At 38.1% G+C, this 17,627-nt stretch overlaps 1 protein-coding gene across 4 annotated transcripts in view; it reads right to left on the reverse strand.

The window, feature by feature from the left end:
* The window catches only part of camsap3 (calmodulin regulated spectrin-associated protein family, member 3), a 53,550-nt gene that overhangs the window by 27,868 nt on the left and 8,055 nt on the right, over positions 1 to 17,627 (reverse strand). For all 4 annotated transcript variants that reach the window (XM_067421566.1, XM_067421550.1, XM_067421545.1 and 1 more), the window contains exon 2: positions 1,063 to 1,328. In XM_067421566.1, coding sequence (XP_067277667.1) covers positions 1,063 to 1,328 — 266 coding nt within the window. The remainder of the gene's footprint in view (positions 1 to 1,062; positions 1,329 to 17,627) is intronic.

A 17,627-nucleotide genomic window follows, 5' to 3' on the forward strand; every position in this document is an offset into this window, starting at 1 on the left:
ATTTGAACTTAGGTCTGGACTTCCCAAAGTTCAAGAGGCAGATAATGAAATGCATCTGTTGAAATCAGATGAAATCTGTTGCTTTCGTTGATGTGAACTCTTTTGCATCTAGCGTGCACATTGAAGATTTATATTCGTTTTGCAGAGACACTTCTATGTAGCCTAACTAACTAAGTGTAAATGGAACAGTCAATAAATTGAATAGCTATCTACCAACTGCATAGTGTTTAGAGCATCAAGATTTAAAAGAAAATTAATATTCAGTTATATAAATCGAGCTGGATAAGGACACTAACATTGCACCCTCGACACTGTTATTAATAATAAAATAAGCTGATAACATCACTGTTTTCTCCAGAACGACTGTACAGCCAAATCAAATTTTGTTACAATATTGTCCTGTTTAACACTGTGAAGCTGCTTTGAAACAATCATCATTGTAAAAGTGCTATATAAATAAAGTTGATTGATTGATTGTTATTGAACCAATTCAACACTAAACTAATAATGAAACTTTCATCTTATGTAGAACTGCTTATGGCTTAATTGAACAGACATTTCATGATGAATGAACTTTGCAACATTGACACTTATTGAACTGAATTGAATCAACACTGAACTAAATTGACCTGAATAATGACACTTACCTTCTTGTACAGCTGCTTTACAGCTAAAATTTAATTTGTTCCAAAATTGATATTTTATAAAAATTAATACTGTTATTTTCCTGTTTATTAATGTGAAGCTGTTCGCAATAATCTGTATTGTGTATAAAGCACTATAAAAATAATGTGACTTGACTATATATCGACTTTATCTTAGCTAACATCAGAATCAATCATGACTGATAGCCGAGTCTCTCAGGCGGTTCATAGGAGGAGGGCTATTAATGTGGCACACAAGAGCACTTGAGGCTGAATTTCAATTTGACAGCAGACAGCAAGTCAGCTCTGGGTTTTGAGATACAAAAGCTACTGTATCAACTCCAATTTTCTGTTTAATGGAAGTCAGCTCTGCACATAATTCAGACAGGAATGTGCTGACTCCACTCATATGTCTTACCATTTTGATGGGCTTCTGTTGGAGCTCGGCCTCTGTCACAGGGGCATTCTGGTCTTTGGGTGCCAAGCCCTTCCTGCTCAGGACCTGTAGAAGCGCTGTAATGTCTTTGGGGGGCCCCTCGGCCCCCGGGCTTCCGCCCAGGAGCAGGCCATAAGTGCGACAGTAGAGTTCGGGGGACAGCAGCAGACGTGTGACAGGAGGCTTCAGGTGTTCTTGCTCATACTGATCACAGTAGAACGGCTCTCGCAGCTCCACTGGAACATTCTCTGCAGGCAAGAGAGAGAAACAGGATGTGTTCATACTGCATACTACACAGTATATACTGCATACAATTCTGGTACAATATGCAAGCAATAAGACTGCACGACCAACTCACTTTTTTTCTTATATGTGCGAAAGAGACTCAATACTGACATATCAGGTTTTAAATGTAAATAAAATCCCCAAAAAATAATTCTCTGTTTATGTAATCGGTTTGATAAGAGATGTCAGTCGTTTGCAAGCGCCTTCATTGTCCACTAATGCAGCCACGCCCACTGAGTGCGCACTCTTTTGAAAGTCAAATACTGATGCAATCCATGTGAGGGGCGAGATAAACTCCAAGTCTTCCAGAGTCGCGGTCAAAGCTGATTCGAAAGACCGCCGTTCGCCAGTTCCTGTGTTTACTAGAAGCACACAAACGCAACTCGGCCGACATTATGTTAAGCACCGCCCACCGACTCCATACACGATGTGATTGGCCTGACCAGAGTTTGGTTTTTACAGCTCAGAAGTGTACTGAAAGTTGCTAGATGACACTCGCGGCAGATTAGATTTGCTGCCGCTAGGGTGCGTCTAGATTTCTAGGCTACGCCTTGGTCACATATTGCACACTTTGGCAATTAAGTTGGTCAACCAGGAGTGTATGTAGCAATCAGCCATATTAATGTGATTAGATACAGTAGATCTGAGTGACAACAGAGTAATGTAAATAAAACAACAGAACAGTGAAATTACATAATACATATGCTATATGCTTAAGCCAAAAATAGATTGTGTCATAAGGGTAAACCTGATCAACAAACACATGCTACCATGGTATACCTTTGCATACAACTTAAGCAGTGTTTAAGGCATTTACATGGCCTGGGGCTTTTAAAAACGATAATCAAGTCTAAACACGTCTCTTGTGTGTTTATAATGAAGTGATTTTATGATGAAGTGAATAGCTATAAGCATTTTATTGTATACTACCATTCAGGAGTTTGGGGTCTTAATTACAACAACCTGGGAAGACAAATCTAACAAAAACACATCAAGACTAGCAATGAGGAAATGCCCTACAGCCCAAATCATCTGATCGAGTGAGCAAGGGTTCAACAAACTGCACTCACACTACAAGAAACCACCAGAAAACTAAAGACTCTCAGGAGTTGAAGCAGTAGACGTGATGGTGAAGACACTCCTGGTCCAATTTCTGCTAATTGGACGTTTGCTTCCACTCACTACCTCTCCAATAATCGGCTCTCTGGGCAACAGTGACATCACTTTCCCCAGGGTGCACCACAGCTGAGGACACACACACACACACACACACACACACACACACACACACACACACACACACACACACACACACACACACACACACACACACACACACACACACACACACACACACACACACACACAAACAGAGAGAGAGAGCCCAATCTCAGAAAGCCACAGACACTGGAATCGCTTCAAAAGCTAAGCAGTTCAGGGCTGAGGTCTGCAGAGCCAATAAGAGGCAGGTGTGCAATGTCTGCAGAGCGTTTGATGTGCCGTACAATAGAAGAGGTCCAACCTGTCTCTCTCTCATTTTCTCACAAAAAGACACAGACATGGGGCCCTATGATTTCAGCGATGTGATTTACTTATCAAACTAATATTAATAATGATGCTCATAATTATTAAAAACTTTAAGGAATACTTTTTTTAAGGAATATACATTTTTCTTCCATCTTTCAAATTAACAAAATATTTGAATTAATAATAAATTTAAAAAAATTCATTTGACTACTCTTTAAAAGATTAATTATATTATATTAAATGTTTTATGCCTTGATCTGATTTACCACCATTTTTAAATGATCAGAAATTATAGTATTACGATATAGAAAACTATAAGAAATGAAGTATTACAATATTTACATCATAAACTAATAAAATGTACAAAAGACAGCACAAAACATTTAATAGGGCCTATTATTGGAAAAAAAATTATATATATATATTTTAGTTTAATGAATCCAATCGATTAAAAATGCTTTTGGTTATTATTATGTCATTAAACGATTAAAAAAGGAATCCAGAATTTTTTTTTATATACAAAAAGAATTTGTTTAAAATAAAAAATTAAAAAATGATAGGACTACTAAGTACTAAGTATGTAATTTTTTTTATCATTTTAATAAATAGGTTTTTTAGATTTTTAAAAAAATCATAATAATTTATGATTTTAACTGATTAGATATGATTTCGATTTTAAAAATGCAAATAAACCGTTAAAATTTAAATCTGAAAAATTTAAAATGAAAAAAACAGAAAAAACAGAAACGGATATTAAAAATTTATTTTATATGACCCTGAATATGTAATCGTTTCACAACGTTCAATAATTTTTTCGTATATAAAGTTTAATGACTTCAAATAATTAGACATGTTTTTTTTTTTTTTTTTTTTTACTGAAATTTAATACAAAATTTTAATGGGGAAAAAGAGATTGCATGGACTCTACAGACAGACCAAGTGAGGTGTAATCTGAAGCACGTCGACTGGAGAACAATGATCCACATATGTGCGAAACACAATAAATGATTATTATACACAGTCACGCTTTGTCAAGCAGAGGGTTTGGATCTGAGTGTCAACACCTGTGAAAGGACAGAAAAGGGAGACAGCTCCTGGGCTGGTGTAAAACAGTTTCTGTAAACAAGCACCAAACACACAAAAACCTTGAGAAACGCAGGCATGAAACACACACCTCGCACGCCCACTGCGAACTGGTTCTGCCGCATTCACGAATCCACAATAAGAAAGCCACCTCTCCACCACATCCATGTTTAACAAGCAGCCAGAAGTTGTGGAACCAGTTCTACCTCACAGTACAAAATGTGATACCAGCGATGTTTAAATCAATGGACTTAGTATTTGATCTTGTATTTCAAATCAATTCATACGATCAGTAAATACCACCCAGCCTGATGATGCTGATGTGTAATTGTACACCTTTACAAAGAGCTATGCCACCAGAAACACCAAGTCATTGTGTCCTTAAAGTCAACATTTTACTTCCATAATGTGAGTACACTACTATTAACAACTGTGGGGTCACAATATTAATGTTTTGTGTGTGTGTGTGTGTGTGTGTGTGTGTGTGTGTGTGTGTGTGTGTGTGTGTTCTACAACGGGTCACTTAACTCACGGTTCGGGTCATATTACAGTTTTTGAGTCATGGGTTGGATAATTTTTCAAAGTAGTAAAAAAAAATAAAAAAAATAGGTGTGTGTGTGTGTGGGGGGGGGGGGGGAATTACACATTTTTACTTTGTTTTCCATTTATTTAAAGCTCATATTAAGTACTTTGATATCACAGCAATAATCTAGCTTTTAATAAGACAAGTGAACAGTCAGTAAAAATACACTAATTACAAGCATAGATAAATACAATATAACAAAGTTACAAATAAACTAAAGTATGTACTACTAACTGTAGTATTCAGGTACAGAAATGTAATCACTTAATGTAAAAAATTATAGTTTTCACTATTAAAAATAGTTTAATTTTTTTTGTCAGCATTAAATAACAATTAAACCCTGTTTGATTAGCATTAATTACATAGACGGCAGCGTAATTATATAGGCTGCTGTCACTTTAAGGGCTGACATGCGGATCCTCAATGGTTGACGTTCACTAAAGTATATTGGTTTTGAACTGAAAAACCCTTTTGCTGCTATTGAGGTGGGATACGGGCAAGGCTCGGGACAGGTGTGGTAGAATGGGGAGTTTTAAGGGTGGATTTAAAGGGAAGGGAAGGTCAACACTGTAATTATACATGCATTTACAAACAGAGCATTTTTAAACAGAGATGGTGGCCACACAGAGGCAAAACATACGTACTGCTTTAAAGAGCTAAGATAAAGTGGGACCTAATTTTCTGTGTACATCCATCTCTGTTTAAGTGCAAGGAGATGTGAAAGAGGAATCAATTTGGAGTTCACGCATCTGAAACACACATCTCTGTGTGTGCACGCTCATAACAGCACACAATCGAGTTCTTTTTCACATCTTCTTGCACTTAAATTGTATAAAAAAGGCTTGAATGTGCAAACGATAAATGTTCAAATTGCAATATGGATTTGTGCACTCATCAAATCACAAGAGGCTACAATTCAAGTTCAAGCAGATCATGAACCAGTGTTTGAAATAGTTTTTGAGAACGACTTCACAGTGAAGAACTTGTTCTCTGCATGTGCTGTCAGTTCAACAAGCATTTAAAGCCCCACTTGGCTACTTTTGCTCTCGGGGTCCCTCTACAGTTTGGAAAAAATAATGTCCTCAACTACTGTCGTAAGCTCTGTAATCCTACAACAGGGAATGCCATCGCGCGTGCATTTGTTGACATGACAACCCTGATAGCCCTGAACTAGTGATGCGTGGCTCGTCTCATAACCCGCGGACCCCGTATGTTTATTTAATGGTCGCGGGTGCGCGGCGTGTTGTAAAAATATATACAGTGGTGCGGTGCGGGCCAAATAACTTCATAAAAGCGTCCCGCGGGTCGGTGCAGCACTAACAGTTCCCCTGAACACTGCAAGAGGATTTCGAGTTCTTCTGGCGGCACGTGTGAAATGTCTTCATCCCAGGTAACGTTACAGTCAGTGGCATGTTTCAGCATGTCATATGAATATAATTCCATGGGTTTTATTTTTTTCAAACGCCAAATAATCACGATGCTCACGTTTACAAGCCAGCGTCATTATAGTAGTCTATTGGTTACCGTTTTACAGAATCTATATGATACTTCAATTCAATGTTTGAGAGGTAGCTCACCGTAACAAGCATGACAGCATCGGTCGGGCACGCCTCCTTCAGCTCACGCCAACGAGCAAACGCGGGTCACATTTTGATCCTCGTCCTGCCTTTAATCCCATCACTTTTTCGTTTCCTCTTATTGCTTTCCTCCAACAAAACCTTTTCTTTCTTATGTGTCTGTGCTGCTTCGGACATGACTATATTATCCGACGAACAAAGTTGGGCTCGCACGTCTGAATGTAAGGAAGTGTTGGTGTTGGTGGAAGTGACATATATGCCGTAAAGCAGTCGAATTTTGTAGTTCTTTTTGTTCTCGGGTTACTACCCGAAACCCGAAGTTTAAAAGTACGATTAAAAACGATACAGACCCCATCAGGCTATGGCAGACGTGTCATTCAACCTATTTTAAGTCGATTTATCATCACAAGAGTCTTAAAAAATATATTATAAAGGTTGAAAAGTTACCTAGTGCTGCTTTAAGAAGACAGAAGCTCAAAATAAAAGTTTGAGGGTTTAGCTCTTGGAAGTGAAGACAGTATTGGAACTTTACTAGTACTAACTTTACTATTGTAAAGTACAATTATTAATAGGTCTATGCTTATGAAATATTACCCCCGAACCCCTTGAGGTGCTGAGTAGTATCACACAATTCTGTATAAAAAAGAATACTTATTTCAAAAAACAAAACAAAAACATACCAACCTCAGAGTTGTGCTCAATAGTATATTTAAGTGAAACTGGATATAATGGGGATGAGGAAAAAATAAAAGGACTTCATTATATTCAATAAGAACCGATTGGATGATGAAAAGCAGGAGTTCCATAATGGTGCCAGACCTGAAACAGTGTACACCAAATAGCTAACGGTTATCATTATGCAATTGCCAAAGTGACATCGGCAGACAAGGAAAGTAGTTTTAGAGGTGGAATAAATTATGGCTTCATTATGGAATTAAAAGATTTTAAGGAAGCATTCAATTAAAATGTAAACAAACAATAAGCCAAAAAGATAATAATAATAAGTAAATGATGATGAATTTGTACTAAAAAGGGGGCAACAATATATTGCCCCCCAACTGGGTGACACCTAAAGCTCAAACCCAGAATGCAAAGCAGGATGCAAAAGCTGCAGTGACGCGAGATGAGGGTGGCTGATAGAGGATTCATTTCCCTATAGGCCTGGCAGTCAATGAATGACTGGTCTGTACTGCACCTTCAGAGAAAAGATGGGAGAGTAATACCTGAAAACAGAGAGCACGATGCTAAACTAGGTCGGTACTGAGTGGGACAAGTGCTGGATGAACACACACACACACACACACACACACACACACACACACACACACACACACACACACACACACACACACACACACACACACACACACACACACACACACACACACACACACACACACACACACACACACACACACACACACACACACACACACACACACACACACACACACACACACAGCAGTGCTATGGGAAGATTGTTTAAAACTGTACCTCAAATTACAAGCTACTTGGTTAAAACAAAACCAACCCAAATTAACTTGTGCTGAATTTATTTGCAGACATAAAAGAGAGCACACAGAAGCCAAAATGATGCATATTACCATTCAAAAGTTTGAGGTCAGTAGGATTTGTGAATGTTTTTGAAAGAAGTCTCTTATTCTCACCAAGACTGCAATTATTTGATCAAATATACAGTATATTGTGAAATTTCACAATTTTAAATATCTCTTCAATTTAAACTAAATTTTATAGGATAAAATTTATTTCTTTGGTAAAGCTGAATCTTCAGCATCATTACTCCAGTCTTTATTGTCACATGACCTTTCAGAAATCATTATAATATGATGATTTGCTGCTCAAGAAACATTTGATGAAAAAAAAAAAAAATTCTCACTGTCCTCAAAGTGTAAAAAGGTGTTTTGTTTAACCACACCATTCCTCTGTGTCAAAACCAGACACAACCTAACACGAGCTTTGACTCATTTTAATTGTCAAGATGTTTTGGTGATTAAAAATAGCACTACAGGAAAAAAGTATTTAAAATATCATAGTTCCATAAGTAACATCACTACTGCTATTTTTATGTCTATAAACACACTAGATACACGTATATGGGCCCTTTTGCAATCGGACTAGTAGGACAGTCGGAAAAAAAAAAAGTTACATGTAATCAGGTCAATCGGAATATATTGGTGAAATCCAATTTAAATGTAATTTGGATTATAAGGGGTGATTTAAATCTGTTTGAAACTTGTGACATAAATGTGCACAAAAACCTGATCAGTTTATTTAGCATTCATGTAAACACTGTGTTTAGATTTAAAAGGTCCTCATGTAACTAATAGGCCTACTAGTGTCAAATATATTGATATTTCAGTAGACACGTAAATATCTGAAACAGTTCCAATAGTCCTTTTCTGCAGTACACCAATAATAGCTTTCTTACACACGTTCACACGTTCTTACCCTTTCTTCTCTCTGACTGCAAATTGACACACACCCGCTTCCTCTCACTCATCTCATTCACTCCGGTTGAAAAGTGCTTATATTGAACATAATTGTATTCATTCCCACAGGTTTCACACTCACACAACACTGATTTTGTGTTGGAATTGAAGTTTCTTGCACATAAAGCCCCCTCTCAGACAGCTTGCAAGTACCAAATTTACTTGTTTGTAGCTTATTGCACTTAAACGGCCAAAAACATACAAAATTATGTCAAAATGCCTGTCTAGAATTTATTCAGGTAAATAGTCTATTTGGAATAGTTGAAATATTAGAGAATGTTGTTTAACAGTAAATTAGATGTGTGTGTTAGCTCTTAAAATGACAAAAGCCTAATAAATGTGAAATATAACTCTTGACTGAATAACTTTTATAACTTTAATTGTAAGCATTAAGTTGTATTTCATTTATACAATTAAGACTCTCCAGTGTTATTTTACATTTACATTCATTTCTGTAGTAGTTTATTTCTTACCTAAATACTAGGGAATACGGATGCACAAACACCACTTTTTCAGACTAAGTTCAAGTACTTACATTTGGATACTTGCCGATTCGCACAGATACGAATACTTACATTTCTTCTAACAATGTTTTATTTTCATCCAATGTTTTTCACCTTCTGACTGTAACAAAGTAAATATACATCTTGATGCTGTTGCTGACATTTTCAGTCAACTAGCATTGTCATTGTGGTGTTTTCATAAACAAACATGGCACTGTGGCCCATTTCACATAAATATAACCTTTGGATGACACATTGAAGTGGATTTCAGTTCCACACAACAGTAGCAGTGCAACTGAAATTATGATGTCATCATCATATATAGCAATTCATCCTTTTTCGGAAAAGTGAGAGGCAGGTTCTTTTTGATGAAAAGAAGCTTCACTGCATTATTAGCTATGAGCCTGTTTCTGTTTTCATCCACACTGTGACACACTGAGCTAGCGATGTGTGAGGCTAGTCAATTAAACATTAGTGCTGCTGCTAGTCAAATTGAAAAATACTACTACTTTTATCAAAGGCTATGTTTAAATTACCGTTGCAATGTATATGTATATGTATGTATGTATATATATGTGTGTGTGTGTGTGTGTGTGTGTATGTGTGTATGTGTGTATGTGTGTATGTGTGTATGTATGTATGTATGTATGTGTATATATATATATATATATATATATATATATATATATATATATATATATATATATATATATATATATATATATATATATATATATATATATATATATACACTGAAATTAATATATTTATTCTGAAAAGTTAATTTTACCTCAGGTTTCTATGTTGACTTTCTCTGGCGCTCGTGGCGGCTTCAGATAAATGCCCACGAATATGAGGGAGGATTGCAAAAGCTTACACAAAACTTTTCAGGTTTTTTTACATGTCATGTCAAACTATTATAACAATCAAGCTTACTTAGGCTTATTATACGACCGGTTATGAAGAACAATATCGGATTAGGAACGCAACTTTGCACTAGAACGGTTGCTATATAACGGTTTTATTGTGGCAGTTTTACGAGTAGGAGTGCATGAGCACAGTATCGGATCGATACCAACTGGTATCGTGCATCCCTACTGTTAACCCCTAACGGTTACCAAAAGTGTTAGGGGTTAACACTGCTGAATACTAAAACTTAAAGGACAACTCCAGGGAATTTTTAAGTTTATCTTCATTATACCTTTGTGAGTACAGTCGATAGAAAACAAACCGGATTGGTGCTTGCAACACGGAGCTGTTACAGTTAATGCCCAGAGCCCTCACTCAGCTAAAATGGCAGCTTTGGGGGCATAAACGTAAAGGGTGTCTTTGTGCCTCTTAACAGACACAAAATGCAATTAAAATGTCTATCCAACATGAACAGGGCCCTTACATGACAACAAGATGCGTTTAGCCACTTAGCCATTGTTTAAATTCACCTAAATAATGTTTTAGACGGCTAGCTGTGTCTCGCGCTGAAGTCCCGTGGGAACTCAGTTGTAGCCGAAAAAAGGCATGTAGTCCAGTTGGGAAGACCGCTGTGTGCGTAAAGCATGATTATTTTATTACTGCACACCTTTCCTCAAGCCGTGTGTGCCCAAATGGAAGGATAAATAAAGTTTGCATTACCTCCACAGTGGTTGCTCACAGGTGCCTTCGACTGCGGAATGGCATTCTTCAACCGGCCCCGCTGTGTTGTGTCTGTGTAAGTTAGTCATCCTTGTCAAAGCGTTCGCTGCAAATTTTCACATTCTGTTGCCACAATTTGGAAAGGCACAAACGCAAACTATTTCTTCTTCACTTGTGAGCCCGATCAGATCATCACTCTAGTGATGTCTGGTTCACGAACGAATCGTTCTTTTTAACCGTTTCTTTTTAGTGAACCGGGCGAACCAGTTCACCGAATTGGACTGAATCGTTCTAAACGGTTTGCGTCTCAAATCAGGGCTCATCCCACAAGTTACTTTAGTTGCTCACTTTCTGACATGAGTGACAGTCGCTCAGACTAGAAATAAACTAATGTCATGAATTATATTTTGTAACTCCAACCGTTCACTGAACTGAGACATCTTTTGCTGAGAAAACTGATGAGAACTTACGAGCAGCTGATGCTGAGCATGTGAATGTAACTGAATGAGCAGCGGTTCTCGGATCAGCAGTACAGAATCGAAAACTGTTTCTTTCAGACACGGTCAATACTGAGAACCGACGAACAGAGCTTTTTCATACACACAACGCTCTTCCCAACTGGACTATTTGCCTTTTTTCCGGCTACAACGGCATTCCCACGGATTGAGACTACAGCTAGCCGTCTAAAACAGGTGAATTTAAACAATGGCTAAGTGGCTAAACGCATCTCGTTGTCATGTAAGTGACCTGTACTTGTTGGACAGACATTTTAATTGCATTTTATGTCTGTTAAGAGGCACAAAGACACCCCTATGTTTATGCCCCCATAACTGCCGTTTTGGCTGAGTGGGGGCTCTGGGCATTAACTGTAACAGCTCCGTGTTGCAAACACCAATCCGGTTCGATTTTTTTTCTATAGACTGTACTCACAAAGATATGACGATCAAGATAAACTTAAAAATTCACCAGAGTTGTCCTTTAAAGCCATGATTTTTTCTCTCTTTTTTTTTTTTTTTTACTCTTCACGCAATGATGCAATTTGTTTATTTATTTGTTACTTGTCTTTGATTCAAATAAAGCCTCTCTCTCAGGCCCCCTGTGCTGTGTGTAAAGCTGGGCATACACTGTGCGATTTCTATGGGATTTCAGCAAGGTTACCTACTCACACTGTACGAGTAGATCGCATGCGATGTAAAGCCAGAGCTCACGATTGATGTGCTCTCACTGTGCGGTCCGACCGTCGAGCGCGTCTTGACTGCGCACACTGTACGGGTGAAAAATGCGCAATAAAACCCCCGTGGCGACGATAGACCATGGTGTATTAAAGAGAGGTAGCCTATCAAATGCATCAGCTATTGATATCAAGAGTATTTAGAATGTATGTATAAAATTATTATTATTATTATTATTAGAGTAGGCCTACTTTTATTATTAAATCGATATTACATTAATTTGCCCCCCTCCCCCCAACAATAATGCATAATCGACACACTGCATACTAAAATAATAGATTACTCCTCACTATTTAAAAACATTTAGCCCGATTAAACAATGAATTATAGGTCTAATTATATGATTATAATGTCAGAACACTGCAATAATAATGTCCGTCTCAATGAAAAGGCAGATTTATCTCAAAACAACTTGTTTAATACAAAATGGGCCTACTTCTCTTCTATTTTTTTTCTCACAATATGGACCAAAATAGAAATATTAAGAAAATAAATAAGAAAGAAAATAAGGCAATAGGCTATGCGTTATCAGTATGTTGAATTACATTTATCTCTCGTTGTCTGAGAATATGCTCCGAAAGCTTGTCAGATTTTACTTTCACTTTCTGTAGTGAATAATTGACTGCGTTTAAACTGCGCATTGCGTGATATCCACTGACTCGCGTTCATGAAGAAAAAGAACACAATGCAACATGACATTGTGTCAAGATGGAGAAGGTTAAATATTAATTAATATTAAAAAATAAAAATAAAATGTGAAAGTAAAACAAGTAGCCTAGCTAAATTAATGATCAACTAGCTAAATGAATAATATGCACTGGATATATACAACACAAACTGGAGGCACAACAGTTTACTTAATTTCTGCTATTTGATAGCTGCCTACATAATTAAAGATCTCCCCCTTTTCGTTTTTTCCTTAATGCTTTAAAAAATTAAATGGTTGAACTTCTGCTTTCGCGCAGGCGCAGTGAGGGGAAATAGGGCAGTCAGTTCGTGGCTTTGCTTCAACTGTGCGATAACCTCACGAGGGGCGAGCAGAATTTCTGACACGCCAGAAATTCATCCAACCATCCGATTCCCGATTGTGAGAGGTTTGTCGCCTCTCGTTTCCCCCTGTACACTGCACGAACACCTCGCGACAAACGACGCACGATAAACCTGAAAATCGGCCCGACCCAAAAAAGAGTCGCACGAGTCAGAATTCGGCTCGAAATCGGACGAAAATCGCACAGTGCATGCCCGGCTTAAGCGATTGCAACAAAAAACAAAAACAAAACAAATGATCTGTATGGTGGAATATATGTCAGTTTTCCCCAAAGATATCGATGGAAAAATCAATAACTTTTCAGGTACCGTATCAGACTTTGAAATTCCAGTACCTTGACAACACAAGAGGCAACTGTTTAAATAAGGAACATCACAAGTGGAAGAAAGAGAATCAACAATAAAAGAGAGGTGAACACTCAATAAGGAGGAGCATGTCAGATGACAACCACTACCAATGTCCTAGACAATATTATGACTGCAAACATCAGCTTTAAATGTGTAAACATTACCATATCACCCTGCTCTTCCTAGACAGACATGCACTCTATCTAATGTGCTTTTGCTCTCTCTCTCTCCTACATACACGCGCACACGTACGCGCACACACACACACACTCTTCAGTCAATGAAAAGGTGAAAGGTTAAGAGATTCAGGAGGTCTGGCTCAATAGCGGCAGTGGACAGAAGTGTGAAATCGATAAACAAAAAAAGAGAAGATTACTCATTAAAATGGTTTGACTTAAGTCAGCTGAGCAGGACCTCAAAAGTAAACAGACATTTTACATAGAAGTCAGCAGAGACAGAGACAACAGCAAATAGGATGTAGCGTCTCCACACCCACAATTCATGTGGTGACGTGACTGAGGGGTCAGCTGAGCTTTACACTCCTGTCACATCTCAGTACACACAACATAGACAGCTAAAGCCAACACAAGAGCATTACACCTTTAGTATCTGTATCATAAGACCGCCGTTTCAAGTTTCCAGCATAAAGCTGAACAGCCTCTTTACACTACAGAGAAAGGTCAACCTCAGATTTGAAGAGGGTTGTGCGGGGAACATTGAGCATTGAAGTCCATTTTTGTTTTAATTAAAGGCAAGCAAGCATAATCAGAGAACCACACACAACCCTATGACCATCACGCTCTGGTCTACTGGCCTCTCGGGTTGGAAATAATCCATTTAACATGACGAGACACCTTCATCAACTATATGTTATGTGCCTGATAAAAACTATTCAAATAAGACGTAGATACACTGATATTATGCAATAATATACTCAATCAATCACATGGCAGTTGCTTCAATGCATTTAGGGGTGTGGTCCTCCTGGTCAAGACAATTTCCTGAACTCCAAACTGAATGTCAGAATGGGAAAGAAAGGTGATTTAAGCAATTTTGAGCGTGACATGGTTGTTGGTGCCAGACGGGCAGTATTTCACATCTGCTCAGTTATCTGCTCAGTTACTGGGATTTTTACGCACAACCATTTCTAGGGTTTACAAAGAATGGTGTGAAAAGGGAAAAACATCCAGTATGCAGCAGTCCTGTGGGCGAAAATGCCTTGTTGATGCTCGAGATCAGAGGAGAATGGGCCGACTGAGTCAAGCTGATAGAAGAGCAACTTTGACTGAAATAACCACTCGTTACAACCGAGGTATGCAGCAAAGCATTTGTGAACTCACAACACGCACAACCTTGAGGCGGATGGGCTACAACAGCAGAAGACCCCACCGGGTACTACTCATCTCCACTACAAATAGGAAAAAGAGGCTACAATTTGCACAAGCTCACCAAAATTGGACAGTTGAAGACTGGAAAAATTGTTGCCTGGTCTGATGACTACAGCTAGCTAGCTATCTATATATCTATCTATATAACACTATATATAACACACATTTGTTTTCCTATATTAATGATGACATTTTCTTTGACCTAGCCCATTCCCTACCCCTAAACCTGCATGTGCAAAACACTATATTTAATTAAAAGCATGTTGTTTTGGCCAATTTATAAGCCTCTTTAACTATAGCCAAACTTGTACACGCACACAAACTATACTTTCTCTAAAATACACAGAAGTCTTTTTAGATTAACATATTTCTGTAGAATATACATTCTTTACATTTCACAGCAGGATAAGCTGGACTGAAATGTGTACACAGGCGTTCAAAAGTTTTTGATCAAGATTTATGTTTTTAGAAGAAGACTCTTATGCTCACCAAGGCTGCATTCATGAAAAGAAAAAAATATATATTGTGAAATATTATAAAAATTTTAAATAACTTTTCTATTGTAATATATTTTAAAATGTAATTTATTCTTGAGATAAAATTAGTGAATCATTCCTCCAGTCTTCAGTGTAACATGATCCTTCAGAAATCTAATGATTTGCTGCTCAAGACACATTTATGATTGTTATCAAGAAACGATTGTGTAAAACATTTTTTCAGGATTTTTTTATGAATAGAAAATCCAAAAGACAAGTATTTTATATAGAATCTTTTATAATATTACAAATGTCTTAACTGTCACTTTGGATCCATTTAATGCATCCTTGCTGAATAAATGTAATTCATTTCAGTTCTTTCCCCAAAAACATTTATTAAAAAATATTACCGGTCAAAAACGTTTTGAACGTGTGTACATTAAATTACTGTTAACAAGTTTGGAGTTTGAAAGTAAAAAAAAAAAGAAAAGAAAAAAAACTTCTATACTCAGCAAGAGCATATTAAACATTTATAATTATGCAAAATGTGTCTATTTCAAATAAAAACCTTTTTTTAAGGTGCTGTAAGCAAGTTTTTGACTGTACTAAAGCATTAAAATATCATAATATGTTTACAGACATTTAGGAAACATGAGTTCACATACTCGTTTCTCTGAAAAACAGCCAGTAATTTTTCTTTGGAATGTGCGTTCTGTGTCAAAAATTTTGTTTTGGTCTGTGCGATAACGCACGTTGCCAGTTTACACAATAGTATTTCGCCACCACAGGTTGTCAGCTGGTGGAAAACACAGCGTATCCCTGCCATGGAAGTCAGCGAACAAACTGGGTCAGAGATCACAAATTCTACTCGACCTAAAACTCCCCAGCATCCATCTAAGAATCTCTATGAATGGAAGCACATAAAAACACAGATGAAACAACTCATCAACTTACATCTCCTCGCCTTCCATTGCTAATTGAGCTTATTCCTGTTCCATGTCCCCAAACTGGTGGCAACCCGTCTGAAGAGGGGGGGACCGATATTTTTAAACTTGGACTGCAGTACCCATTAGCTGTCATTCCTACAAACAGAACCTTTAACTGTCTAATTCAAAGATAAAAATGATCAGTTTCCACAAACAAATATTAATTAGCACAACCGTTTTTAACACTGAGAACAAGAACTGTTTCTTGAGCATCAGATCATCATATGGCAACGTGGGGGAGAGGACGCTGGCGTCGTCTGTTCACCGCTTCTCCACCCACAACAAATCATGTTAATGTACTATTAGATTTCATTTTATTTTATTTCCTTATGTTTGTGACTAGTCTAACAGTCAGAGCTACAATTGGGACTGTTGCTGATTGCTGGCAGCCACTGAGAAGTCGTTGTTCGTTGTTTCGCCGTTTTCAACCGCTTCTCTAATGTTTACGTTTGAATTGCTGCGGTTGGTTTCTGGTTTGGAGGACATTTGATGTTTCTCGCCGCGGGTGCTCACTGGTGGTCTCCCTTGGGCTTAAGCTGCATGGTGGCTGAAGTTTGCACCGGGCTAGCGTCATCCGGGCTCTCGTCGTCGGCGTCCGGCATGATGTTGGGATGTTCTGCTTTTCGGCTGCGCCGCTGTTCCATCCTGCATTGCGACCGTGGAGCGACATCTGCGCCGGCCTCGGTCTGTCCACAGAAGTGCCCGGAGGAATGTTCTGCCTCCTGCATGGTGCTGCAGCGATCCCCATCGTTTGAATCATCATGAAGAAGACCCATCATCTGGTCTTCAGCTGTCGTGCCTCGGCGATGTCATCGGGACACTGCCGCTGGGAGAAATCTGAAACATGGAGTGGACCACAGTGTGCTGCGGAGCTAACAGAGACTTCCACCATCAGCTGTTTTCTGTTCACCATCAGCTCTGTTTCTGTTCACCATCAGCTCTGTTTCTGTTCTGTTTTCTGTGTTGGTTGATTGTTTGTAGTATTCTATATTTTTACTTGTTATTCATTTTTTTTTTTGTCAGGATCTGTACATAGGTATGCCCACAAACAAAGCGTTCTTCATATCTCTAACAAACACCAATGCAGCAAGCTGAGTCAGCAAACCAAAAAGAAAATGCAAGTGGCCACTTTGGGTCCAACCTTCACCGATAAAAGCAACAAGACGACGACACTGGAATCTCATTATAAATCATTACTTCATATTTGAAGGGTGCGTTCATCAAGCAATTACCTAAACAACATCATAAAGGCCACAGGTGTGCAAGCCACATCACCTGTTGAGTCGTCGCAGTGATTCACTGATGACTAATACAGGCAAAACGCTCACAGGAGCATTAGATACCGCCCGGGTCATTACGACACAAGCCATCTT

The sequence above is a fragment of the Pseudorasbora parva genome, chromosome 2, assembly GCF_024679245.1.
Source record: "Pseudorasbora parva isolate DD20220531a chromosome 2, ASM2467924v1, whole genome shotgun sequence".
NCBI classification, from domain to species: Eukaryota; Metazoa; Chordata; class Actinopteri; order Cypriniformes; family Gobionidae; genus Pseudorasbora; species Pseudorasbora parva.